At 46.4% G+C, this 27,503-nt stretch overlaps 3 protein-coding genes across 9 annotated transcripts in view; 2 read left to right on the top strand and 1 right to left on the bottom strand.

Annotated features, from left to right (window-relative positions):
• Positions 1-922, top strand: part of RUSC2 (RUN and SH3 domain containing 2) — a 64,700-nt gene extending 63,778 nt beyond the window's left edge. For all 5 annotated transcript variants that reach the window (XM_039218548.1, XM_039218549.1, XM_039218547.1 and 2 more), the window contains 2 exons: positions 9-146; positions 228-922. In XM_039218548.1, coding sequence (XP_039074479.1) covers positions 9-146; positions 228-429 — 340 coding nt within the window. In that variant the 3' untranslated portion in view covers positions 430-922. The remainder of the gene's footprint in view (positions 1-8; positions 147-227) is intronic.
• Positions 861-21,874, bottom strand: FAM166B (family with sequence similarity 166 member B). Of its 3 annotated transcripts, none has more exons than XM_039218558.1 (7): positions 21,622-21,874; positions 2,816-3,144; positions 2,201-2,424; positions 1,904-2,121; positions 1,656-1,707; positions 1,381-1,433; positions 861-1,120 (listed from the first exon to the last, which is right to left on the bottom strand). In XM_039218558.1, the coding sequence occupies exons 2-7, from the start codon at positions 3,004-3,006 to the stop codon at positions 971-973; spliced, it is 888 nt and encodes a 295-aa protein (XP_039074489.1). In that variant the 5' UTR covers positions 3,007-3,144; positions 21,622-21,874; the 3' UTR covers positions 861-970. The 3 variants fall into 3 exon arrangements, with proteins under 3 accessions (XP_039074489.1, XP_039074490.1, XP_039074488.1); XM_039218559.1 differs by having other exon boundaries at positions 1,381-1,578; positions 2,816-2,946; positions 21,622-21,781; XM_039218557.1 differs by having other exon boundaries at positions 1,381-1,578; positions 21,622-21,781.
• A 321-nt stretch (positions 21,875-22,195) lies between these two features.
• Positions 22,196-27,468, top strand: TESK1 (testis associated actin remodelling kinase 1). The gene is made up of 10 exons (XM_039218552.1): positions 22,196-23,386; positions 23,520-23,641; positions 23,771-23,819; positions 24,325-24,471; positions 24,812-24,894; positions 25,050-25,140; positions 25,376-25,459; positions 25,586-25,675; positions 25,816-25,930; positions 26,288-27,468. The coding sequence occupies exons 1-10, from the start codon at positions 23,168-23,170 to the stop codon at positions 27,172-27,174; spliced, it is 1,887 nt and encodes a 628-aa protein (XP_039074483.1). The 5' UTR covers positions 22,196-23,167; the 3' UTR covers positions 27,175-27,468.
• Positions 27,469-27,503: the final 35 nt, after the last annotated feature.

Here is a 27,503-nt window from a genome sequence, read left to right on the forward strand (position 1 = left end):
TCTTCTAGGCTACCCTCCGACTGGCTGAGCCTGGACAAGTCCATGTTCCAACTAGTGGCACAGACAGTGGGTGCCCGCCGGGAGCCAGAGCCCAGGGAAAGCCTGCAGGAACCACCCTCTCCAGCTCTGCCCTCCAAGCCTCCATGGTAAGCCCTGGGAGATAGGATTGGGGGGCTGGGCTTGGCTTTGGATCGGGTTTCTCTGACCTCCATTTGTTGTTTCCCCAGCGAGGTGAAGGCACTGTGCCATCATCTGGCCACAGGCCCTGGACAGCTGAGCTTCCGCAAGGGAGATATCCTCCGGGTGCTGGGGCCAGCTGGAGGAGACTGGCTGCGCTGCAGCCGTGGCCCCGACACCGGCCTGGTGCCACTGGCCTATGTGACCTTGACCCCAACTCCAAGTCCAACCCCTGGAAGCAGCCAAAATTGAGGTCCTGTGCATGTTGGTGGCCTCAGGGACCCTCATAACGTCCAACTCAGAGCCTGAGAGCCCTTCCCAAGCCCTCTGGCTTGGCCACAGAGAGCAGACTGAGAGCTGGGGGCCGTACATCCCTGTGCTCAGTATTAATTACTCCCCGTTAACTGTCCCAGTGACCTCATCCAGACCTCCACCTGGGAAAGGAGGGAAGGGATGCAGCACTGGGCTGCCAGGATTTCCCCAGGCCATCTGGGCTGGCCCTTTCATAGGTACAGATAAGCATGTCCCTATGGAGGGAGGTGACCAGAGGCCCATTTGCAGGTTCCCTAGGCCAGGTGGTAAGGAGGTTGGGTGACAGTATTGGGGCTAGTTCCCTGAGCCCCCAAATGTAAATAGGCTGTGGCCAGTGCCTGGCGGTCAGAAGAGGGAGGAAGAGCCCAGGCTTCTGTTTATGTATTTATTTATTTATTTATTACACCTATTAATAAAAAAGGTGCTCGGCCTCCAAACCATTTTTCTTTGTGCCTCCCCCCACCCTGGGGCCCACCTCTCTTCATTGCAAAAAGATGGCTGGGATAGGAAGAAAGGGAAGAGAAAACTTGAAGTCCAGGTACCTATACCAGGAGCTGCTTCTGGAGGGTGCTGAGGCCCAGTGCATCATGGGTGAGATGCCCATATGTGCGACCGAACTGGAACTTATACCCTATATGGACAAGAAAGTCTGTCACTTGTAGCTGGTGGCATGGAAAAGCCTTTTATTTTCCAGCCAGTGCCTAAGCCAAAATCTGGTCCCAACTTCCACTGTGAGCTGCCTCCATTTCCTTTTCTTCCCAGTGATAAAACTGAACCACATGATCCAAGCCCCCCACCATATCTATTAGTTCCAACCCCCCAAACCACTTCCACCCGTTCCACATACAAATACTCCAGTCCCCCAAAGCTTCCCTCTGGGGCTATCCTCACCTGGCACATAACCCCCATAATTAGGTAACAGGCCCAGGTTCTGAGGGTAGGTCCTAGAAAGTGGGGGGAGATGTTTGGGATCCTTCTGGGGTCTGTCCCCTGAATACATCTGTCCAAATTCCTGCAGTGCCCGGTTGGTGAGAACAGGAAAGCTGGAGCCGAAGAGGAAGCGGGCCCGGGGCACATAACCAGTGAAGCCTGGAGGGATGGGGATACTGAAGTCAGGACCTCCTGGGGGCTCCCCACACCTTTGATCATTACCCACTTCCTCTCACCTGGCATGAAGTACTTGTGAGGATCTTTGTCATCCATGGAATAGGGGGAAGCCTTGTGAGGGAAAGTTGACAGAGAAAAAACAAGGCTATCACATTCAGCCACTGTGCTCTACCAGAAGCTCCCAGGGACCTGGAGCTGGCCGTCAGGCCCACACCCCCTGCACCCAGAGTCATGCTACTCATGGCCACCCCTAGACCTGGCCACACTCCCAACCCCCCTTCACTCTCTCCAGCCTTTCAGGTCTTACTTGTTCTGCCTCTTGCCCCGGCTCAGGCTCTTTCTCTGACTCCAGCTCTGACTCTGGCTTTGGTTCTTGGTCTTTCCCCACGTCTTTTTCTCCCTTTGCTTCCTTTGGCAGCTCTTGACTCCCTTGTCCCCCAGACCACTGAGTGAAATCATTCAGAGCCTCAGCCCAGACCTGACTACAGTTCTTGGCAAAGATGAACTGTGCCTGGGGTACAAAACCTGGGTGGGAGGAGGCAAGGAAGATTTCGATTAGTGTTTGGGGCACATGTTCTGGGACAGGGACACCGTACATACATACCTGTGTACCCTGGGATCATGGTGGAGCTGAGCCTTTCATGCCCACGCCTGACAGGCAGGCTTCTCCTGGGAACCTTAGGAGATCGTGGAGGCTGGATGGGAGGCAGAAGTGTGCGATGGGCAGGGGGCCAGGCCAGACCAGGAACTCCTCGAAGTAGCTGACCAGTCATCTGCCCATAGGTCTGGCCCATGCTGAATTGAAGTAGTGGGCAGTGTCCGGTGTACCTGTAGCACAGGACTTCCCCACTCATCTCCAGTCTCCCTCTGCTCCACTACCCCCAGAGATAGAAACAGAGACCTCTGAAGCCCTGATTTTTTTCTGGATTCAGCTGTGTGCATATTTGGAACAGGCATTTCTCAGTTCTCTAGGTTTTCAACCCTTCCCCTGTGCTATTACCCTATTACCATAGAAAAGACAACACAGAGCTTTGTGACAGGCCCAGCTACCACTATTGCCTTGCTTTTCCTGTATCATTGAACATCATAAATAATCCAGCCCTGGGTCTCCCAAACCAGTATGTCTACTTGGCCTCCAAGGTCTTGGTGGCTCAATTCCCATATCCCTATATGCCTATTTCCAGAAGCAAGCAGCATGTACCCTGGGTAGAAGTCTTACCCTGGGATATAATGAGAGTTCTGGGGGTTCAGCCCTGGTATGAAGGTGCTGGCCATAGCCATGGGAATCCAGGCAGTTCCTTTTGTTTCCCTTGGAGCCCAAGCTCTGGGCTGTGTGTACTGTGTCCAGGGCTGTGGGGTGGAGCCAGAGGCAAGAGGCAGTGCCAGGGGAGGAGAGAGAGGAGGAGGCATTAGTGTGATAAATGCCAGGGCCAAGGCCAATAGAACAGGAGAGCAGGGATTCACTGGCTTGTCTACTCCAGAACAAATGCAGTCAGTCAAGTGGGGGCAGGGAAAAGTCTGAGTAGGACTGCCCCATTCCAGGAAGGCCTAAAGTGGGAGGTGAAAGAACAAAAACTGTTAGCTCCACTCAGCTCTTTATATAAATATATATATATATATATATATATATATATATAGTTTGTTTATTTTTGAGACAGAGACAGAACATTAGCGGGGGAGGGGCAGAGAGAGAGGGAGACACAGAATCTGAAGCAGGCTCCAGGCTCTGAGCTGCCAGCACAGAACCCGATGCGGGGCGCGAGATCATGACCTGAGCCGAAGTCGGACACTCAACCAACTGAGCCACCCAAGCGCCCCTCCACTCAGCTCTTTGTTAAAAGAAGACCCTTCCTTCTTAAGCCTCCTGCCTGAAGACATGTGGGTGCTACTCTCTGTGAGTCTTGGTTGGAGGTGACCAGAGTTCCTGGGAAAAGAGGTCTCTGAGGGAAGCCCAGAGGGGAGGTGACAGGGAGAAAAAGGAACCTAGGGACCTCAAAGCAGTGACATTGTTTATTTTCAGTAATTTAATCTGATAAGAAATATTTATTGATTACCAACCATAATGTGGATCATCACTCAACAAATAATGCCATGCTCTCCTACACACATTCTGTAGTCAGAAAAGCTAAGCTCCCCATGACTTTGGGCAGGTCATTTAGTATCTCCGAACCCCACCATCATTTACAAAATGGAGAATTTAGGACTCACCCTGCTACTGTTGTAAAGCTCAAATTAATATATACAAATGTGTTTTGTAACAGTAAAGACCATGAAGTCAGAAGGGCGGGGGTAGGAGAAAGAGCATGGGCATGAGGTCACACAGTCATGCGCTCCTAATAACTTGTTGCCTCCAGCCAACCTTACCTTTTGTGAGCAGGTGACTTAACTTCTTCTGAACCTGAATTCCCTAAACTCTAACACAAAACTTAAAATAACCTAACCTACCAGGGTGCTGTTAAGGATAAAGTCACTGTGGGAAAGAATTTACCCCAGGCACCTGGCACACAGCTACTAAAACTTAATTTTCTTCCCTATTGTCTAATATTTCCTCAAAGCTTCTAACGCATATGGGAGATCTGTGACTGGTTAGTAAATTTAGTGGATATGGGTTTTCCTACTGTGGGAGTTCACAGAAAGGAGATATGATGGTAATGTTGGGTTTTTAAGACTAGGGTTTTAAGAACAAATTAGAATTTGTTAAGAAAACAATTCAGGGGCACCTGGCTGGCTCAGTTGGTAGAGCATGCAACTCTTGGTCTCAGGGTCACGAGTTCAAGCCCCACACTTGCTGAAGAGCTTACTTAGAAAAAAGGGGGCAGGGGCGCCTGGGTGGCTTAGTCGGTTAAGCGTCCAACTTTCGCTTAGGTCATGATCTCACGGTTCGTGGGTTTGAGCCCCGCATCGGGCTCTGTGCTGACTGCCAGCTCAGAGCCTGGAGCCTATTTCGGAGTCTGTGTCTCCCTCTCCTTCTGACCCTCCCCTGCTCACGCTCTCTCTCTCTCTCCTGGAAATAAATAAAAAATATTAAAAAAGAAAAAGAAAAAAGGGGGGGCGGGGAAGGGATGTTTGCATGGCTCAGTTGGTTAAATATCAGTCCAAGTCTTGACTTTGGCTCAGGTCACAGTCTCATGGTTTGTGGGTTCAAGCCCTGTGTCAGGCTCTGCACTGACAGCAAGAAGCCTGCTTGGGATTCTCTCTGTCTTCCTCTCTCTCAAAAAAAATAAACTATAAAAGAGTGGGGGAGGCGCCAGAGTGGCTCAGTTCTTTAAAGCATCCAGCTCTTGATTTCAGCTCAGGTCATGATCTCACAATTCAAGAGATCGAACAGCACAGAGCCTACTCAGATTTTCTCTCTTCCCCTCCCCTACTCACTCTCAAAATAAACATTTAAAAAATTTTTTAATAAAATAAATATAAATAAAAGTTAAAAAAATTATTTAAAAAAGTAAAAATAGGGACTCCTGGGTGGCTCAGTCAGTTAAGCGTCTGACTTCAGCTCAGGTCATGATCTCGAGCCCTGTATTGGGCTCTGTGCTGACAGCTCAGAGCCTGGAGCCTGCTTCAGATTCTGTGTCACCTTCTCTCTTTGCCCCTCCCCTGCTCATGCTCTGTTATTCTATATCAAAAATAAATTAATTAAATAAATAAATAACATTTTTAAAAACTTTTTTAAAAAAGGAGACCTCAGAGAGAAGGGAGCATGACTGGAACTCAGCTCTGGGGCTGAGTCAGGGCCAGGCCAGTACACCTTTCCAGGAGGCAGAGTCTCTGCTCTTTCCCCTACCCAACTGACAGTATCCAGGCTGACCAAGCATGTGTCACTGACCTGGAGATTGCACAGGAACACTGGGCCCCAAGGAATACATTTCGCGTTCCTCGCTGTTCTGCCAAGGACAGCCTTGGAATGTGTCCTTTAGAGCTAGAGTTGTAGGGCACTTGGCTCACTGTTAAGGAAATACGCTAGATGGGGATGGGAACTGAGGGCAGAGCCCAGAAAAGCAAGTGTGTCAAGGCTAACCTGGACTTGTGTATTCTGTAACAGAATCCAATGCAACTGTTGGTTGCACACTGCATACCTGTTCCCTACTCCCATCTCCTTCTTCCTAACAGAACCTTAATTCTGTTCTGTGGAGCAGTCAGAAACTTCAGGGAAGCTTGGAGCCAGCCCTGGGAATGAGTCTTAATTAGTCTAAGCCCATTACAGTGATCCTATTCCCCCTGCCAGCAATTACTTAGTCATGGGCTGGTGGCATTCTGGATAATAAACCGAAGTCAGCCAGAATGAGAGAGGGTCCTAAGAAAAGTAAGCAATTTAAGACGCTCTTTAAAAAGATGCATGACAGAAGTACCTGGGCGGCTCGGTCAGTTAAACGTCTGACTTTGGCTCAGGTCATGATCTCATGGTTCATGAGTTCAAGCCCTGTGTCAGGCTCTGGGCTGACAGCTCGGAGCCTAGAGCCTGCTTTGGATTCTGCGCCTCCCTCTCTCTGCCCCTACCCTGCTTGTGCTCTCTCTCTCTCTCTCGCTCTCTCTCTCTCTCTTTCAAAATAAATAAATGTTAAAAAAAAAATCTTGAAAAAAACAAAAGATGCATGACAAATTAGAGAAAGAGAAATGGACAAGAAGGAATGATGTCCTTTCCTGCCTCTAGAAGTTCTATGGACATGATGACAGAACTTTGGTAGGCATCATGAAACCTTGTGGAATCCAAAGCTAATCTGGGGACAAAGCCTGAATACACAGCAAGGATGGATGTTAACGTAGAAAGGCCTGGGTCCTTGATGAGCTACTGAGTTAATCAACTTTTTTTTTTTTAACTTTTAATGTTTTTTCTTTCTTTTTTTTTTTTTTACAAATAGTTTATTGTCAAATTAGTTTCCACATAACACCCAGTGCTCATCCCCACAAGTGCCCTCCTCCATGCCCATCCCCCCTTCCCCCCCACATCCATCAGTCCTCAGTTTTTGTCAGCATTCAAGAGTCTCTCATGGTTTGCCTCTCTCCCTTTCCCCCACCATTTCCGCCCTTCTTCTCCCCCTTGTTCCTCAGTTAAGTTCCTCCTAATCCTCCTATACGTGCAAACATATGATATTTGTCCTTCTCTGCCTGACTTATTTCGCTCAGCATAACACCCTCAAGTTCCATTCATGTTGCTACAAATGGCCAGATTTCATTCTTTCTCATTGCCATGTAGTATTCCATGGTATAGATAAACCACATCTTCTTGATCCATTCGTCCGTTGATGGACACTTAGGCTCTTTCCATGTTTTAGCTATTGTTGAGAGTGCTGCTATGAACATTGGGGTACATGTGCTCCTATGCATCAGCATTTCTGTATCCCTTGGGTAAATTCCTAGCAGTGCTATTGCTGGGTCATAGGGGAGTTCTATTGTTAGTTTCCTGAGGAACCTCCACACTGTTTTCCAGAGGGGCTGCACCAGTTTGCATTCCCACCAACAGTGTAGGAGGGTGCCCGTTTCTCCACATCCCCGCCAGCATCAACTTTTTTTTTAATGGTTATTTATTTTGAGAGAGAAAGAGTGACCAGGCACAAGTGGGGGGAGGGGCAGATAGAGATGGAGAGAGAGAATCCCACCCAAGGCGGCTCTGTGCTGTCAATGAGGAGCCCTAAATGGGGGCTTACTCACTCCCAAGAACCATGAGATCATGACCTGGCCCAAAATCAAGAGTCACATGCTTAACCAGCTGAGCCAGCCATGCACCCCTTAACTAACCTTTTTATGTGAAATAATTAATTTCATTAATGTTAAGGCCAATGTACGTTTTCTTTTACTTAGAGCCCAAGGCATCATAACATAAAAATAAAAAACAAACAACAAGAACAAAAACAAGTTCAAATCCTAGCTTCACTAGAGATATAGACCTTGGCCAAATTCAGCTCATCAAGCCTCAGTTTTCTTATCCATGAAATGAGTACACTACTACTACTTCTTCACTGAGTAAGACAAAATAGATAGCAGGACAAGAGAGCAGCATGAGATGATACGAAAAGAACAACTGGTCCAGTGTTTGCTTATGTTAAGTGCTAACTAAATTGCAATTCATAGTGTTTGGTTGGAATTTGGTGGGAATGGGAGAAAGGAAAAGAGCTGAGGACAGTAACAGAGGTTGGGAGCTCAGGGGGAAGAGTGTGAAGCTGAGAAACTGAAAGTTCGAATTTAATTTGGGGTATAGATTAGACTATAGAGACTAGGGGCACCTGATGACTCAGTCAGTTAAGCGTCTGACTTCAGCTGAGGTCATGATCTCTCCGTTTGTGAGTTTGAGCCCCACATCGAGCTCTTTGCTGACAGCTCAGAGCCTGGAGCCTGCTTCGGATTCTATGTCTCCCTCTCTCCTGCCCCTCCTCTGCTCTGTCTCGCATGCGTGGTCTCTCTCTCTCTCTCTGTCAAAAAATAAATATTTTTTAAATTTTTTTTTTTAAATGTAGAGACTAGAACAAATTCTGTAGAATACACCATGGCAGTTAGAATCAGTGTGTGAGTTAATTCAAGTTAGGAACAGGTTACAATTAGTCTTAGATTTGTGTTTGTGAAGAAGCAGTCTACTATTGGTGAAATGTCCTGTTACTATTATTGTTTCCATCTGTGTAGACAATATTTCTAAATCCCTGAAGGTCAGAAGGGTGTTCGAACGTGGGAAGGAAGTGAGAGAACTAGCTAAGGGGCCTATAGGAATGCTCATTGCCGCTGTGCCCCTATTCCAGGGGATAGTCATCATGGCAACCCAACCACAAGTTGCTCCTGGTGGGCCCTGCACACCCAGTGTTGGTGGAGAGAATGTTTCACTGGGATCCCACCCATCCATGAAATGAAGGTCCAATTAGGAAAGCCACGTCAGTGCCCTGCTCATTCCACACAGTATGTTAGATCTCAAAAACTGCAATCTATAACTTTCTGTGGCTCCGCCTTTGATCCTGACCAGGAGTTGCTGTAAAATTTCATGTAAGTACAAATATCAAATCATGCTGTACATGTTGGACAAGTTTATGTTGGACACCTAAAACTAATATAATGTCATGTCAACTATATCCCAGTTTTTAAAAATCGATCAGAATATTTATCAAACAAAAATTTCTGATGGATCCCAGGCCAGTAATTTGATTGTAAGACAATACTGGGCAAGCATAAATCCCCTCTATAAGGATGAATAAAAAGAAAATCATGGGGCCTTTGAAAAAAATTCCTCAGATCAAGAGACCACCAAAAGTAAAACAAGAAGTGAAAAGCATAAACTCCAAAAGATTACAGACAACACAAAACCTTTTTTAAATTCAAGTAAATAGATTAAATGATCCAATAATTCTAATGAAAATATTAATTCAAAAGATATATGCACCTCTGTGTTCATTGCAGCATTATTTACAATAGCCAACATATGGAAGCAACCTAAGTGTTTGTCAGTAAGATGAATGGATAAAGATGTGGTGTATATATATACATAATGCAATATTTCAGCCATAAAAAAAAGAATAAAACTGTACCATTTGCAACAACCTGGTTGAACCTAGACGGTATTATGCTAAGTGAAGTAAGTCAGACCAAGAAAGACAAACACCACATGATTTCACTTATATGTAGAATCTAAAATTTTTTTAATGTTTTATTTATTTCTGAGAAAGAGAGAGAAAGAGACAGCGTGAGCAGGGGAGGGTCAGAGAGAGAGGGAGACACAGAATCTGAAACAGGCTCCAGGCTCTGAGCTGCCTGCATAGAACCCGATGCAGGGCTCGAACCCACGAACTGTGAGATCATGACCTGAGCCGAAGTCAGACGGTTAATGAACTGAGCCACCCAGGCGCCCCATGTAGAATCTAAAAAACAAAACAAAACATGAATGAACAGACTCATAAATATAGAGAACAAAGTGGTGGTTGCCAGAAGGATAGACAAAATAGGCAAAAAGAAATATACAGAGAGGGAGAGATGCAATTAACCTACATAAAAAGAAAAGCAAGGTAATGATGGGCATGAGTTCCAGATGCTTACCTCATATGGAGTGAAACAAAATGAGAGAGGAGACCATACAGTGAGATGTACGTTATTGTCAAGGTCCCAGTTTTTGTTTGGGATAGTGGTTTCATAAATGCTTATTATTACACATTAAGAATAAATCAATCAAAGCATGGACCAATGATTAGACTATATCATAAGCCAAAGATTATGATAACCCAAATCTGAGCATTTGACATCCAAGAGGTAGGGTGGGGATGAAAGGAATCCAAGTAGAAATGACCAGAAACGGTGGTATTGACTGGAAGACTTTAATATACTTTTCTGTTTTTAGTAACTCAAGAAGTCAAAATATTCAAAAGGAATACTAGAATATGAATAAGGATGATTTATTAGCTATACACAGGGGACTTTAAAAACTGGTCATATAATCTAGCCCTGACTAGAGCATGGGACGGATAGTACAGGCCTGGGCAAATCACTTAAAGTCATTGAGCCACATCTGTAAAATGAAAGAGGTGCATTGGATGGCTATTAAGATTCTTTCCAGTTCTGAGGCGCCTGGCTGGCTCAGTCAGTGGAGCATGTGACTCTTGATCTCGGGGTTGTGAGTTTAAGCCCCATATTGGCTGTGATTACTTAAAAATAAAATCTTTAAAAGGAAAAAAAAAAAAAGATTCCTTCCAGTTCTAACTCCCTTATCTATTTGCCAGTGCAAATATTTTATGGGCTTAAAAATAACACGTTTTTTAAAAATAATAGAAATTTTGATGTGCTTTCAGAGTAATAATTTCTAAATGCAACTATATTTGTAAAGTCCCATATGTTTCAATGATCTTTAAAAAGTGCATTTTCCTCTTAGGACACAGCTCCAATTGAATCTTACTCAACTATCAGTTTTCCTGAAAATAGGCCACTATCAGTATCACAGCTCTGAACACGAAGGACGGATCAAAGGAAAGGAAATGGCAGTCTTCTTCAGGCCTGCTTGCTTGCTTGCTTGCTTGCTTGCTTGCTTTCTTTCTTTGTTTTTGAGAGAGAGAGAAAGAGAGAGGGAAGGGCAGAGAGAGAGGGAGAGACAGAATCCTAACCAGTATCCATGCTGCCAAAGCAGGGTCCCACTCTGGGCTCAATTTCTTGAAGCATAAAATCATAATCTGAGCCGAAATGAAGTCAGACACTTAACTGACTGAGCCTCCCAGGCGCCCTTCCTTCTGGACTTTTTATGTGTATAGTATTCTTAAAATCCATAAGGATCAATATTAATTTATTCAGTCCACTAACTTTTATTGAACATCCCTGCCCAGGCAATTACATTCCGGTCAATACAAGATGAACAGATGAATTAGACATAATTCCTAACCTCAGTGATAACTGATAAGCCTGTAAACAAAAAAATAAAAATTAGGTTAACCAAACAAAAATAACCAACACTAAGACATTTTTTAAATGCCCTCTTAAATAATTCTTGGAGCGAAGAAAAAAAAGCATGATTACATACCATCATTTAGAGATAAACAACAACTGAGAATTCAATCAAAGCCTAATTCAGAGGCAAATTTTAGCCTCAAGTGCATACTGACATGACAAAGGACATAGGCTCTGTCCTGATCTATCGCTTACTAACTGTACAACCTTGGGTAAATTAGTAAACCTTTCTGGATCTCTTTTAATGATGAGCAGGAGAGGGGCACAGAGAGAGGGAGGCACAGACTCCAAAGCAGACTCCAGGCTCTGAGCTGTCAGCACAGAATCTGACACGGAGCTCCAACCCACAAACTGCGAGATCATGACCTGAGAGGAGGTCGGACACTTAACCGACTGAGCCACCCAGGCACCCCTACAGCAGTGATTTCTTAAGCAGGAATGTGCTTCAGAATTACCTAGAGTGGTTTTTTAAAATATTCAGGGCTGGCCCCATCCAGGTTATTCTGGGAATTAGGGCCCTGGTATATTTTTTAAACTTTTTAATTTGGAAAAAAAATCAGCCTACAGAAAAATCACAATAAAAACAATCTTTACCTAGATTTACCAATTGTTAACATTTTGCAGCTCAGAAATATGAGATTTCACGTGCCCATGAGGAAAGGAGAAGCAGATATAGGTGGACACTGATATCTATATCACATTCGCCTCTCTAAAGCCTGGCATCCCAGCAGATGAACTGGCTACCCTTACCAATTAGCTGTGCCTAATGAGGGCAGGGGGTCATGCACTGCAGACTGTGAGGATGTCAGCAGAATAGGCTGCAGTCTAGCTAGGTAAACAAGTCTAAAACCAACTAACTACCTAGGGGCGCCTGGGTGGCTCAGTCGGCTAAGCACCTGACTTCGGCTCGGGTCATGATCTCAGAGCTCGTGAGTTCCAGCATAGCATCAGCCTCTGTGCTGATAACTCAGAGCCTGGAGGCTGCTTCAGTTTCTGTGTGTGTCTCTCTCTGCCCCTCCCCTGCTCGCACTCCGTCTCTCAAAAAGGAACAAGTATGAAAAAGGTTTTTAAACCAACTAACTACCTAAATTGACTAGCTAATAGCTAAGCAGTCAACTAAAGAAGCTAGGAAAAGAGGAATATCATAAGCGAAGGAAAAGAAAAATTTATGAAGCTAACAATAGACACCAATAAACCAGAAACCAGAAAAACAATTGAAATGATTAATCTAAGAGCTGTTTAAATAAATAAATAAATAAATAAATAAATAAATAAATAAGCAAGTAAGCAAGCAAATAAGCCAACTACTGGCACAGCTAACCAAGAGAAAAAGACTATACAAACCCCCCAGGTGGCATGAGAAAATGGCTAAAAACACAGGCACACAAGAACTTTTTTTTAACTATGTAAGAATACTAGGGGTACCTGGGTAGCTCAGTTAAGCTTTTGACTTCAGCTCAGGTCATGATCTCACAGTTCCTGAGTTCGAACCCGGCTCTACACTGACCTCACTGTGGGAAATCAAATAGCTATATCCTTGATTAGGAGATTATAGGGAATGTGTTGCAAAGCAGAACACTACTTTCTGGCCTTGCCGAAAACAGCACACCGTGCTTGGCTTATCTAGTACTGTGTATCTAAGGGTGAGGTCCTGCCTATGCTCATATATTCCTTACTTAGACCATGTTATCACATGGAATATTTTATCTTGTCTTAACTTGTTTTCTGCACATTTCTTTTTTTTTTAATATAATTTATTGTCAAGTTGGCTGATATGTGTATACGGTGTGTTCTTGGTGTGGGGGTAGATTCCTATGATTCATTGCTTACATACAACACCCACTACAGATCCAACAAGTGCCCTCCTCAGTGCCCATCACCCATTTTCCCCTTTCACCCGCCTGCCCTATCAACCCTCAGTTTGTTCTCTGTATTTAAGAGTCTCTTATTTTGGCTCCCTCGCTCTCTGTAACTATTTTCCCCTTCCCTTCCCCCATAGTCTGTTAAGTTTCTCAAGTTCCACATGTGAGTTTCTGCACGTTTTCTATACGTTCTTACTGGCACGTAGCCCACTGACATATTGTGCAATGTTATCTTAAATGTATGCTCAATAAATACGGGAGCTTGAAAACAGCTCAGGGACACTTTCCTTAGCCTCCCTCTCAGCTCTCTTGACTTGTGGAGTCTTGAGTAATCCTTTCTGCCGTCCTCAACTTTGCTGGACAAAGCCGAAGGCCGAACCCACACAGCACGGATCCTGGTCAGATATTCTGTCTCCCTCTCCCTCTGCCCCTCCCCTGCTCGCTCTCTCTCTCTCTCTCTCAAAAATAAATAAATAAGCATTAAAAAAAATACTAAGTGAAACTTCATATAACTAAACCCAAAATATCTCAGTGTAATTAATATTGTCTGGGAAACTATAAATAAAAATCAACCCAAAATGATACAGAACACCTGAATAAGACAACAGCCATAGAAAAAACTGAAAAAGCAGTCAAATAGATGCCCCCTATCAAAAGATCCACATTACACTCAATTTACAAAATTTGTTATTAAGACCTAACAACCTCACACAAGTTGTACAGATGAAAAATCCTAAATAAAACATCAAACCAGGGATTGCAAATAGCAGGATGCTTGCCATCACTGTCTTCTCTCCTCCAATCCAATGGCAGATACCACTGAATAATCATGGCCCCCTTTCTGGGACCTCTCAAGGCTCTGCAAGACACCATATCTTGAGTGATTTTTGCCAAAGGCACAGCATCAGGGAGAGCCGGCAAATGTTCTTTATCATCCCTGAATTGAGAGCTCAATACGGGCAGATACTTTATCTGTCTATACTGTTCACAGTTGTATCTCTAGAATGAAGCACTGGTTTCTGGCACATAATATGAACTAAAAAAAAATCTAGCAATATTGTAAATTTTTAAAATATTTATCTTTGACACACACACGCACACACACGCACACACACACATACACACACACACCATGAGTGGGGGAGGGGCAGAGAGAGGGAGACACAGAATCTGAAGGGTCTGGGCTCTGAGCTGTCAGCACAGAGCCAACGTGAGACTTAAGCCCAGGAACCGTGAGATAATGACCTGAGCTGAAATCGGACGCTTAACCAACTGTGCCACCCAGGCGCCCCTAGCAATACTGCAAAAGAATAACATGCATTTGTTTTCTAGGATTATAGCAATGATTGAACTAAAAAAATCTATCAATGTAATTAACATGAATACAGCAAATAGCCATTTCATCACTCTAACAGATATGGGGAAATCGTTTAAGAAATTAAATTTCCATTTGTGATTTTTTTAGATACTTTTGGGATGTCTGGGTGGTTCAGTCACTGAAGCATTCAGCTTTGGCTCAGTCATGATTTCGCAGTCCGTGAGTGTGAGCCCCGTGTTGGGTTCCGTGCTGACAGCTCAGAACCTGGAGCCTGCTTCGGAGTCTGTGTCTCCCTCTCTCTCTACCCCCTCTTTCCCACTCGCACTCTGTGTGTGTCTCTCTCTCTCAAAATTAAATAAACTTTAACAAAAATTTTAAGATACTTTTTTTTTTTTAAGGAGGCTTCACTTCCAACGTGAAGCCCAACATGGGGCTTGAACTCACAACCCTGAGATCAAGACCTGAGCTGAGATCAAGAATCCAACATTCAACCAACTGAGCCACCCAGGCGCCCCCCATTTGTGATTTTTTTCAAGTTTATTTATTTATTTTGAGAGAGAAGGTGTGCACATGGGAGGGAGTCAGGGCAGAGAGAGAGAGAGAACCCAAAGCAGGCTCTGCACCAGTAGCACAGAGCCTGATGCAGAGCCCAAACTACAAACGCTGAGATCATGACCTGAACCAAAAACAAGAGTCAGAAGCTTTTTTCTTTTTTTTTTAACACTTATTTATCTTTGAGAGACAGTGCAACAGAGCATGAGTGGGGCGGGGGCGGGGGGAGGGCAAAGAGAGATGGGGATACAGAATCCTATGCAGGCTCCAGGCTCTGAGCTGTTAGCACAGAGCCTGATGCTAGGCTGGAACCCAGGGACCATGAGATCATGACCTGAGCTGAAGTCAGACGCTTAATTTACTGAGCCACCCAGGCAGGCCAAGAGTCAGAAGCTAAACGGACTGAGCCAGCCAGGCTTGCTCCCATTTGTGACTTGTAAAAAGGTTTTTAGTAAACCGGAAATAAACTTGATAAAGAATATTTGAAATGAACAGCCAATATCAAACTACATCCAAGAGAAAAGCCAGGGCCATAACTGGCAAAGAGATCTCATTCATTGTACCAGTTCCAATTAACTAGTCACTTACAGGAATGTTACTGTGAGGTTTCCGAAAAAGGGCAATGGCTTAGCAAAAAGAAAAAAGTACTAAGGATTAGCTATATTTGCCATTGGCATAAGCTGGATGCCAGCATGGAGAGTTGATAGTCCTTCACTTTAGGCAATCTTATAGAAGTCAGAACCAAGACAGAACTGATCGCTATCACCTTTATTATTCAACATTATTCTAGACGGTGCATGAAACAAAAATAAGTAATAAGAACCATAACTGTTGGAAAAGAAGAAAAGATTTATCTGGTTAACTATAAGCCCCTAAGAAGCCACTGAAAAAACAATGAAAATAAGAGGAGTATAAAATGGCTTATTACATGAAAAATGAATTCCACTATCAATAGCTTTCTTACTAGCCAGCACTACTACTTAGACGACATGCTGGAGGACTCCTACCACCAGCATTATAGCAGATTAAGTATTCTTCAGCGATTACCCAGAGTAAATCGACTATTTAAGGTTTAGGTAATTGTGTGTTTGCCTTTCAACAATTTGACTAGATTGTAACCCATAGAGGAACCACTAAGAAAGTAACTAATATATGTAAGTTAAAAAAAAAGCAAATAGGAAAACTAGAATGGTATACTAAAAGATATTAGCTTACACCAAACAAAGGTAGTAAAGGGGGAAAAATACATGAGGAACATGAGGCAATGAAAACATATGTCCACACAAAAACCTGTACATGCATATTCATAGAAGCATCATTCATGATAGCTAAAAAGTAGAAACAACCCAAGTGGCAATCAGTGAATGAACAAACATGGTACATTTACACAATGGAATATTATTCAGCAATAAAAAAAGAATGGATTATGGATACATGCTATCACATGGATGAACCCTGAAAACGTTACAGTGAGTGAAAAAAAAACAAGATACAAGAGACCATAATTGCATGAGTCCATATATGAAATGTCCCAAAGAGGTAAATCTATACAATGAGAAAGTTAACTAATGGTTACCCAGGACTGTGGGTGAAGGAGTATGGGGGTGGGGGGATATAGGGAGTGACTGCCAATGGACATGAGGTTTCTTCTTGGAATGATGAAAATATTCTAGAATTGATTGTGATGATAGTTGCAAAACTGTGTATATAACAAAAACTACTGAATTTTACACTTTAAATGGGTGAATTATATGGCATTTGAATTGTATGTCAATATAAAACTGATAAAAAGTAAAACTGTAAAATACCCAAAAAAGCAACCCAAATCTAATAATGTAGAAGCGGGGAGAGGGAAGAGGAGGAGGGGAAGGAGAAGAAGAAGAAGAAAAAAAAAAAACATCAAGAGCAAGTTAGGTTTATTCTATAAATGCAAAGTTGGTTTAATTTTAGAAAATTAATGTATTATTGTTTAGAAATCTTTTTTCTCCCTTCCTCCCATCCCTGCTATAGACAGTATACTTTGGGCTTGGCCACGTGACTTGCTTTGGCCACTGGCATGTTGACAGACATGACATGACCCTCAGGCATGAAAAGCAGTTGCAAAATCGTACTTGTCTTCTTACCCTTCTTCTATCACAATGCGAAGAACACGCCCAGGCTTTCCAGCAGTTTCCAGGAGAAACAAGAGACATATGGCACACAGTGAAACACTCTAACCAATCCTAGTTTAGAATGCTGACCCCAATCAACCCATAGATTTATGAGAATAAGTAATTGTTTTATGCCACTGGGTTTTTTTTTTTTTTTTAATGTTTATTTTTGACAGAGAGAGTGTAAGCAGGAGAGGGGTAGAGAGAGAAGGAGACACAGAATCCGAACCAGGCTCCAGGCTCTGAGCTGTCAGCACAGAGCCCGATGCAGGGCTTAAGCTCACAAACTGTGAGCTCATGACCTGAGCTGAAGTTAGACACTTAACCAGCTGAGCCCCCAGTCACTTCTATGCCACTGGGTTTTGATGTGATTAGTTAGTGCCACTTATGTGGTAAGAGGTAACTGGTATAGGTAGCTACAAAAAAAAACCACAGTAAACATGAAACTTAATAATGAAGAATTAAGGGACACCTGGGTAGTTCAGTCAGTTAAGCATTCGATTCTTGATTTTTGCTCAGGTCATGATGATCCCACAGTTTGTGAGTTCAAGCCCCACACCTGGTTCTGCCCTGAAAGCAGGGAGCCTGCTTGGGATTCTCTGTCTCCCTCTATCTCTGCTCCTCCCCTGCACTCTCTCTCTCTCTCTCTCTCTCTCAAAAATGAATAAATAAACTTTATTTTTTAAAAAGGTGAAAAGCTACAAGCATTCTTTTAAAGATCAGGAACAAGTTATTACAAGTGTCTATTAACGTTACTTCAATCAACATTATCTGAGGGTCTCAAGCAAGAGAAATGATCAGCTGTGCATGTGTGTAGAGAGAACAGAAGAGGTCCAATGATGGAGCCCTAAGTATGCCACTGTTTAGAGGCCAGGAAGATGTAGGAGCTCAGCAAAAAGACCTAGAAGAAAGAGCCAATAAAATATGAGGAGGATCAAGAAACCAAATGAAGAACATAATTCGAGGTGTGATCATGGCATTTTGGTTAAGAGAAAAGACCTTAGGGGATAATGCTAATAATACCATGATGTCAGTAACTTGTTTTCAAATGATACAATAAAAATTTATTATATATATCAGGTCATAGATCATATCATACCACATTAGAGAGACACACAAAGAGAACAAACAGCAAAATGTTAATAATTGTTGACTCTAGATGAAGGTACACAGGCCTTCACTGTCCATTCCTTCAACTTTTCTGCATGTTTGAAATTTTTCATAATAAAAAGATGGTAGACAGGACTGTTTCTGAGAACAAGAGGTAATCAACTATATTCATGAAACTGCTCTTCCTATGGTCAAATAATCTTATATCCCAGATTATGGTCTCTAAATACCATTTCCAACTAAAAGGGAACTATGAGTCATTGGAAAAAATAGCTGATACCAGCTCTAGTCTAGGAATACACAAAATAAGCACAGAACATTTTACTATATTAAATAACAAGAAACCTTAAGAAACCAAAAAAACCTCAGGATCCAACCTGAATAAGTTCCAACTGGTCAAAATAAGGCAATTTAAAAATGATAAAAGCACCCAACAATTGAGATACATCATATATGTGTTAAATTATGAGTTCATAATGGTACTGTAAAAAAATCTCATTGGTCACTTTTGGAGGATGCAAGGGGACCAACTCATTTAAAGCTGGTAAAATAAATGAGAAACAAGCATTTTTCTTGCCTTTCCTGCATGAAATATATCTCTGGGAAGCAAACTTGTGGAAAAGTTTCTCTTCATAGAGGTATTCTACCTACTAAACAAAGAAGGACAAACAGAATGAGACTATTATTTTCTAACTCCTTTATTAATGAAACTAGAGCAATGGTTCTCAATCAGGGATAATTTTGTTCCCCTGGGGACAACTGGCAATATCTAGAGACATCTTTGATTATCAGGACTGGAGGAGTTGCTACTGGCATCCAGTGGGTAAGAGGCCAAGGATGTTGCTAAACATCCTACAATGCACACAGAGCCACCGACAATTAAGAATTATCTGCCCCAAACTAAGTAGTGCCAGGTTTAAGAAACCCCAGTCTAGGCAATGACCATCATAATTTATCTCACAAAAAGGCCGCTGTTTTCCTCCTGATAAGAGTACTAAAAAAAGAGAGAGAGAGTACTAAGCCCACAATTTACCAGAAATACAGGGGACTGAGAAACATGATAAATTTACCAGTAGAAGCTCAGAAAAATTCAGACTTTGAGAAACTCTGAGTTTGAGAACAAATGACATGGTTTCTTTAGAAAACAAACAGGCATCTGGGCGGCTCTGTTGATTAAGCATCTGACTCTTGATTTCAGGTCAGTTCACGATCTTGTGGTCCTCAGATTGAGCCCCACATGCTCCACGCCTACAGCAAGGAGCCCACTTGAGATTCTCTCTCCTTTTCTCTCTGTCCCTCCCCCACTCATGGTGTGTGTGACTCTCAAAATAGGTAAATAAACATTAAAACAAACAAACAAATAGGGGCTCCTGGCTGACCTAGTCAGCGGAAGATGCAACTCTTGCTCTCAAGGTTATAAATTCAAGATCCATGTTGAATATAGAAATTACTTAAAACAAACTTTAAAAAGACAAACAACAACAACAACAACAACCAGTAAGGGAAAAAAGATAGAGGATGAACTTAAAGATTTAAAAAGATTTAAGAGATATATCAGCTGTGATGTATTGACCTTATTTGATTTTGATTCAAACAATTTCTTTTTTTTTAATGCTTATATATTTTTGAGAGACAGAGAGACAGAGCATGAGCAGGGGAGTGTCAGAGAGAGAGGGAGACACAGAATATGAAGCAGGCTCCAGGCTCCGAGCTTTCGGGCTCTGATTCGGGGCTTGAACTCATAAACTGCAAGGTCATGACCTGAGCCAAAGTCAGACACTTAACAGACTGAGCCACCCAAGTGCCCCAAACAATTTCTTAAACTAAACATTTATAAGACAATGGGGGAAATGTGAGCAAATAGATACTTGATATTAGGGAATTATTGGGCATTTTTGGGTGTGACATGGTACTGTGATTTTGTTTTTAAGAAGAATCCTTATCTTTTTAAAGTAACATATTGAAATATTTATTGATGAAATGATATATCAAAAATATACACCAAATAATTAAGTGGAGGGAGAGAGCAGGGTTATAGAGTTAGATGAAACAAGATTGGCCATGAATTGATCATTGGAGGATCATTGGCATAGAAGGTACCTGAAAGCAGGTACTTTCACCTCAGCCAGATCGCTTACAGCAACAGTACAACTGAGACATAGGTAAGTGATTTTGCACAAGGGTCTCCATCAAAATGGTCTTAATCAAGGTAAATAAGCATTCATTGCTCTATTCTGTTTGTTCTTTATTTCATGTTTGACATTTTTCCATCATAAAAGTTTGAAAAACAACCACGAATTGATCTTCTAATAGCTTAAATTAAGGAATACTTAAAACTTATCTCAGCAGACCCCTCCGTACTACTTAATACTGTTCAGGATTTCACCTTCCCTAAATTCCCCATTCCTTGGATTCCATGGCACCAGCCCCAGCCTGTCTAGATTCTCTTCTTTTCTTTCAGCTTGATTCTTCCCATTCTCCTTCCTGGAATTCTCTTCATGTTCCCCAGGATTCTTGTCAGACCACTCTTCTCCCTCTCTACACTCTACTTGGATGATGGCATCCACTTTCATAGCTTCCTTTATCATCACATCTTTACTTGTGGCAAACATCTGACTTTTCCCACCCAACATTTCCTCCTGGAGTCTTTTTATCTCAGTTGATATCACCCAGTCATCTAAGCTACAAACTTAAAAATGATCCTGGCTGATGCTTTCTCTCCACTGACCTGACTGACTTTGGATACTAAATCGATCAGCAAGTTTTCCCAAACTAATTGAATGTTTCCTCTTCTCCTTCCCTATTATCTCTATCCGAAATCAGTCTCTCATCCTCTCCTGACCGAGCATTGGCAGAGCTTCCTGCCTAATCAGTCTCTCCGCCTCTTTACAACCACCGCAGTGAGCTTTTAAAAACAGGATCCTGGCTCATCTGGCTTGGAATTACTACCACCACAAACAGTAACTCTCAAACTTGGATAAAGGGTCAGATATATGTCAATTACATTATCTATTATAATAATATTTTAACAAAATGAAGCATAAATTCCTAGTGTTTACAGATCTCATACAACTAAAGGAAGCACATTTACAAATTAAATAGTTGTGGGTGTTAACATTAACGTGATGAATCAGTTTGTTTTGCTGAGATCACATTGCCTCTGGAAGAATGAACATCATGCACAAGGCCCAGGCATAGGTTTGTTCTCAAAACTGGCCTATCTCCGCTGACTCTGGAAGGGCCGTGGATCTCTCCCATTCTCTGTCCAAACCCGTGCGAAACTTTCCGCTGCACGGTGCACAGGACAGCATCCGGCCTTCTCTCGAGCCTAACGCATCGCATATAATCTAAGACTGCTTTTTCTCATCTCATTAGCCCTAGACAATTAAATAGGACTCGGCTCCAACTCTCATAAACACGGGACAGGACTCTGTTAGAAGGCGAGCACGCACACGGATGCGGAATGTGCTTGCCTTAATTTCTTTTTCATCTTACCACCGAAGTAGAAACGCAGTACTTGAGAATTTTTTAAAAGAACTCTGCCTTCCTCCTTCAAGCCCTCTCGCTACCGAGACCTGCAGCCTTCACTCCCGCCACCCTCCATTCCGCCGCTAGGTGGCAAGTCGCTCACCGTCGCCCACAAACGCTCGCGGGGGAGGCGTCCTCCAACCCCGGCGATAATTGGCTATTTCGCCGACCCCCTCCCGGAGGGAGGAGCCAGCAGAGAACCGGAAGCGTTGGGCCCGGTGAGTGCACAGTGCGTGCGCATTCAGGACCCAGGGCCGACTTAAAAAAGGCCTACTGCAACTCCTCCTCCAGCCTGAGGGGGCAGACCGGATTCCTACAAGGTGGAGGGCGGAACCTCCAGAGAGGGGTCACACTGATAAGGGCTGGGCCACACTGAGGGGAGGAGTCACGTTGAAAGGAGGGGTCACAATGACCGGTGGAGTCACTCGAAGAGGTGGGGTCTCATTGCGTGGGTGGAACACACAGAGGAGGGGTGTCGCACTGACGGGTTCTGATACAGAGTGATGATGGCAGTGTCATACTGAGGAAAGGTCCCTCTGAAGGGGGCGGCTCACTGAGGAAGAGAGGGGTCTCCGAAGGAAAGGGCTCCTGGAGGGGCGGGGTTTTGCCGAGGGGTGGGATCTCGAGGAAGGAGGGGCTTCCGGGCAGGTGGAGGCTTCTCTGCAGACAGGGTCTTTTGGAGGAAAGAGTAGGAGGTTGCGGCTGTGTAGTCACTGGATGGATACCCCTCTCTTCCTCTGAACTATATTCGAAGGAGGCGGGATGGAGTAAAGAGGTGTGGGCCACACCGGGGACGGGCTGGCCACAGGCTCACGATAACAACCGCCCGAGAAGGGAGAAAGTGTCAGGGAATCAGGGGTGTAAGGGTCGAGACCTGGGAAATGGGCAGACTGGGCCAGAGCGGGGACCGGGAAGGTAGGCCGGTTGCTGGCCTACCTCCGATTGTGGCTAGGCCTGCAGTGTATACATTTCTGCCTTGCTGGCCCACGGAGCCCACAAATCCGGCAGCTTCCTGAGCTCGGCTGCCTGTAGACGGCGGACTGAGGGTGGGAGGAGAGAAAGGACTCCCAGGGCCGCTGAAAGGTATTTGAGCTGCGCGTACGCACAGTCAGCTCATAATTCCCTTCAGTTACTCAGCTCAGGCCTGAACTTAATAGGCCCCGATGTCCCAGACCCTCTAGCCCAGGGTGTCGCGGCCAAGGGTTAGGGGTTGCGTACCTGAGGGGGCGTGGCCGCTGCCGGTGGGCCGGGCTGGAAGGAGTTAAGCTGGGGCCCGGCTCAGCCCCGCCCATGGCAGGCCGCGGAGCCTGAGCCCCAGCGGCGAAGCGGAGCAGCCGCCGCCCGCCCGCCCGCCAGCCCGCCTCCGCCTGCGGGGAGCCCGCCCGCCTGCCCGCCGGCGCCCGGGAGAGCCACTGCCACCGCCCGGCCCAGGCCCTGCGCCGAGGGAAGCGGAGCCGCGTCTACCCAGGCCCTGCAAGCCGGCGCGGCGGGGGCGGGCCCAGGATCTTCCGCGGATCTTCCATTCTCCCAGGCGGGAGTGGGAGCCCCAGCGTCCCGGATCCGGCTGGGCGCGCGCCCATGGCAAGCGCGGCCTGCCCGGGCCCCGGGGACCCTGCCATGTGAGGCAGGACCGGGCTGGGGGCCCGGCCATGGCCGGGGAACGGCCCCCACTGCGGGGCCCTGGGCCAGGGCCCGGGGAGGCGCCCGGGGAGGGGCCCCCGGGGCCGGGGGGCACGGGTGGAGGCCCGGGCCGGGGCCGCCCCTCCTCCTACCGGGCTCTCCGCAGCGCCGTGTCCAGCCTGGCGCGCGTGGACGATTTCCACTGCGCGGAGAAGATCGGGGCCGGCTTCTTCTCTGAGGTTTACAAGGTAGGATCAGCAGAGAGGGCAGAGGGGCGGGACCGATCCTTAGACGGGAGGCTGGAACTAGGGGCCCCAGACCCGGACGACACTCGCGACCTGGAGAATCTGCACGGGATTCGCCGGCCCATGCCGCCCCCAGGTTCGGCACCGACAGTCAGGGCAAGTCATGGTGCTGAAAATGAACAGACTCCCCAGTAACCGGGGAAACACGCTACGGGAGGTGCAGCTGATGAACCGGCTCCGACACCCCAACATCCTAAGGTGAGCAGCCCCAGCCACTTGCCGAGAAGCTTGCTGGGAGAAGAGGAAAGATCCCGCGGGAAAAGTGGGAACTGTAGAGGGGCCTGGGTTCTCACTGCCTACCCTCCTATCTTTCCCATCCCCTTCCAGGTTCATGGGGGTCTGTGTGCACCAGGGGCAGCTGCACGCTCTTACAGAGGTGAGGATGGGCCAGGAAGGAGGGGACCTCCTCCCCCCCCCATCACCATGGGGAGAGAGAGTCAGCGCCCCAGTGCATCTACAGAGGAATAGTGAGAGGCAGGCAGCAGGACCTCCTCCCATGGGAGGCTTCCTGAACTTTCCTTTGGGCTAACCAGAATAAAAGTCCTCAGTCGGTCACCTTCCCTATATGCCGTATAACAATGTGGTCCAATAAAACTTTCTGCAGTGATGAAAATGTTCTGTAGGTACATATGGCTAGACAGCAGTAGAAATATGACTAGCGTGACTGAAGAACTGAATGTTTAATTTTATTTAAACTTAATAATTTAAATAGTTGCACAGGTCTTGGACAGGACAGCCCTAGAATGTGAGTGGGGATCCTAGGGCACAGACTCACCCCTCTGACCTTTGTGATCCTCCTGAGTGTCCCTGGCTAATAGGTGGGAGACCTACAGTACAGGCAGAAACCTTGACATTCCCATTCTGCTCCCCTTATGCCCCAGTATATGAATGGGGGGACCCTGGAACAGCTGCTCAGCTCCCCGGAACCCCTGTCCTGGCCTGTCCGGCTCCACCTGGCTCTGGACATTGCCCGCGGCCTGCGGTACCTGCATGCCAAAGGTGTATTCCACCGAGACCTAACATCCAAGGTAGGCTGGCCAGGTGGGTGGAGGCATGAAAGGGGATTTGAGACTGTTACACTGTAACTGGTCCATGGCTGTTGGAATGTGGATATAGTAGACATATTAGGATGTTGGAGTAGCAAAGCATTGGAGAATGAGAGCCTGAGGTGAAGGGGAGCTCTAAGGGGCTCAGTACCAGCCCATGTTTGCAGTGATAGATGCAGTCGCAAGATTGTGGTGCATTAGACAACTGGGAGATTGGAGAGGGTTGGGGCTCTTCTGGGGTGTATGTTGGGCTTTGGGGTGTATATTGGGAGATCAGAGAACAGAAGGTGATGGGTGTGTGGGGATGCTATGTGTATGTCAGAACTGCCTGATCCGACGGGAAGACCAAGGCTTCACGGCTGTTGTGGGTGACTTCGGCCTGGCTGAAAAGATTCCTGTGTATAGGTGAGGTGAATGTCCCTGTGCCCCCTAAACTTTCTAGAAGGCTCCTATCTAAGTGAAGCCTCCAGAGACATTTCCCTTGGAGTGGGGAGGGGGGGTTTGTTTAGGGGGGTTATCTAAGTGAGATGTTTCTGACCACTCTGCCCCTACGCCTGCAGGGAAGGGGCAAGAAAGGAGCCATTGGCTGTGGTAGGTTCCCCATACTGGATGGCTCCAGAGGTGTTGCGGGGTGAGCTGTATGATGAGAAGGTAAGATGCCAGTCCTTCAGGTTCCCAAGGCCTTCCAGAGACCTTTTATAAGGCCCCATCCCAAGTTCCTTAACAGCCCTACTGAATATTTAGCAGACCCCCAAGATCTCCCTTCCCCTTCATAGGCACCCCTCCAACACACGAAACTATCAAGACTTCCCCCCAAATTCTGACACATTCTGACATGAAAACTGTCGGTTCCTCCCACTGACATTCTCTCCTCCCTCCCCGCCAGGCTGATGTCTTTGCCTTTGGGATTGTCCTCTGTGAGCTCATTGCTCGAGTACCTGCAGACCCAGATTACCTACCCCGTACTGAGGTGAATGAAGTCTCCAGATCTGAAAAGGAGGAGCGCTAGACTCCTGGAGGTTTAGATCCTGACTGGGGGGCAGAAGGAGAACCCATGGAAGGCTGACTTGAAGGCCCCTCCTCTCTGTACCCACAGGATTTTGGCCTGGATGTGCCTGCTTTCCAGACCCTGGTAGGGGATGACTGCCCACTGCCCTTCCTGCTCCTGGCCATCCACTGCTGCAGTGTAAGATCCTCGCTCCCTTCCCTTGCCTACCACCCATAGCCCTCAGCTGGCAAGGCCTTCCTGTCCCAGGTGGTGGGAGGAAGTCATAAGGACCCTCTTCTGGAGCCCTGAATGAAGCTGCCCCTTTCTCTACCCATCAGATGGAACCTAGCACTCGTGCTCCCTTCACTGAAATCACCCAGCACCTGGAATGGATCCTCGAGCAGCTGCCTGAGCCATCCCCCCTCACCAGGGCTCCCCTGACACACAATCAGAGTAAGTGAGCATGACCTTGAGCCAACAGAAGTCCTTTTGCCTCTCTTCCCTAGGACTCAGGGAATTATCTGGGGAAGACTAAGTATATTTATTAGCTGAGAAGGCTGTAGGTGGGTTGTGGTGAAAGGACATCTCAAAAAAAAAAAAAAAAAAAAATTCAAATTCTAGAGCCAAGGAAGGAGAAGAAGGAAAGAAGAGGTAAAGGAGGGCTAGAGGTGACATCTGCCCCTTTCCAAAGTACCCAGTGGAACTCCCTTTTGTAAGCCTTAGTCCCACCAGCCTCCTGGTGAGACTATGAGGCCGCAAGGAACTTTGATCAATGCTAAGAACAGTAACCACACACTTCTCTGTCTACAGGGTCTGTTTCAAGAGGGGGTCCTTCTGCCACACTTCCTAGGCCAGACCCCCGGCTTTCCCGAAGCCGGTCAGACCTCTTCCTGCCCCCATCACCAGAATCACCCCCCAACTGGGGGGACAATCTGACTCGAGTCAACCCCTTTTCACTACGGGAAGACCTCAGGGGAGGCAAGATCAAGCTGTTGGACACACCCAGCAAGCCAGTCGCCCCCCTGCCCCTGGTACCACAGTCACCACTGCCCTCCACCCAGCTGCCCTTGGTGACCACTCCAGAGACCCTGGTCCAGCCTGGGACACCTGCCCGTCGCTGCCGCTCGCTACCATCATCCCCTGAGCTTCCCCGACGTATGGAGACAGCACTGCCAGGTCCTGGCCCCCCCACTGTGGGCTCCTCGGCTGAAGAACGAATGGAGTGTGAGGGCAGTAGCCCTGAGCCAGAACCCCCAGGACCAGCTCTGCAGCTGCCTCTGGCCGTGGCCACAGACAACTTCATCAGCACTTGTTCCTCGGCCTCCCAGCCCTGGTCCCCTAGATCAGGACCTAGCCTTAACAACAATCCCCCAGCTGTGGTGGTGAACTCCCCGCAAGGCTGGGCTGGGGAGCCCTGGAACCGGGCCCAGCATAGCCTGCCCCGGGCGGCAGCCCTGGAGCGGACAGAACCCTCGCCGCCCCCCTCAGCTCCCCGGGAGTCTGATGAGGCGCTGCCCTGCCCTGGCTGCTGTCTTGGCCCTTTCAGCTTTGGCTTCCTGTCCATGTGCCCCCGCCCCACACCAGCTGTTGCCCGCTACCGCAACCTGAACTGTGAGGCGGGCAGTCTCCTCTGCCACCGAGGGCACCATGCCAAGCCTCCCACACCCGGCCTGCAGCTGCCTGGGGCTCGCTCTTAGCAGTGGAGCCTGTGGTCTCTGGCCTCTAACCCTGGCCTTCAGGATGCCCTGTGAGGACAGAGCACCCATGTTGGACAGTGCCAGCCCCAGATGGGCTGACCAGCTCTTCTCCCCATGTAGGGGAACCTCAGCATGGACTCAAGGGACAGAACATTTCCTATCTAGCCCCTGGGCTTGCTCTCCCGTGGGCGATCACTGAACCAGACAAAGCATTGCTGACACATGAGACTAACACGTGCAAATTATTTAAAAATATTTCAATAAAACTGCCTGGCTGGCTCCGGGCTGCCCCTATCCACTCAGCCCGTGCGCCCTCCTCTCCCCCCCCG

The sequence above is a fragment of the Hyaena hyaena genome, unplaced genomic scaffold, assembly GCF_003009895.1.
Source record: "Hyaena hyaena isolate Hyena2069 unplaced genomic scaffold, ASM300989v1 scaffold_769, whole genome shotgun sequence".
Classification (NCBI taxonomy): Eukaryota; Metazoa; Chordata; class Mammalia; order Carnivora; family Hyaenidae; genus Hyaena; species Hyaena hyaena.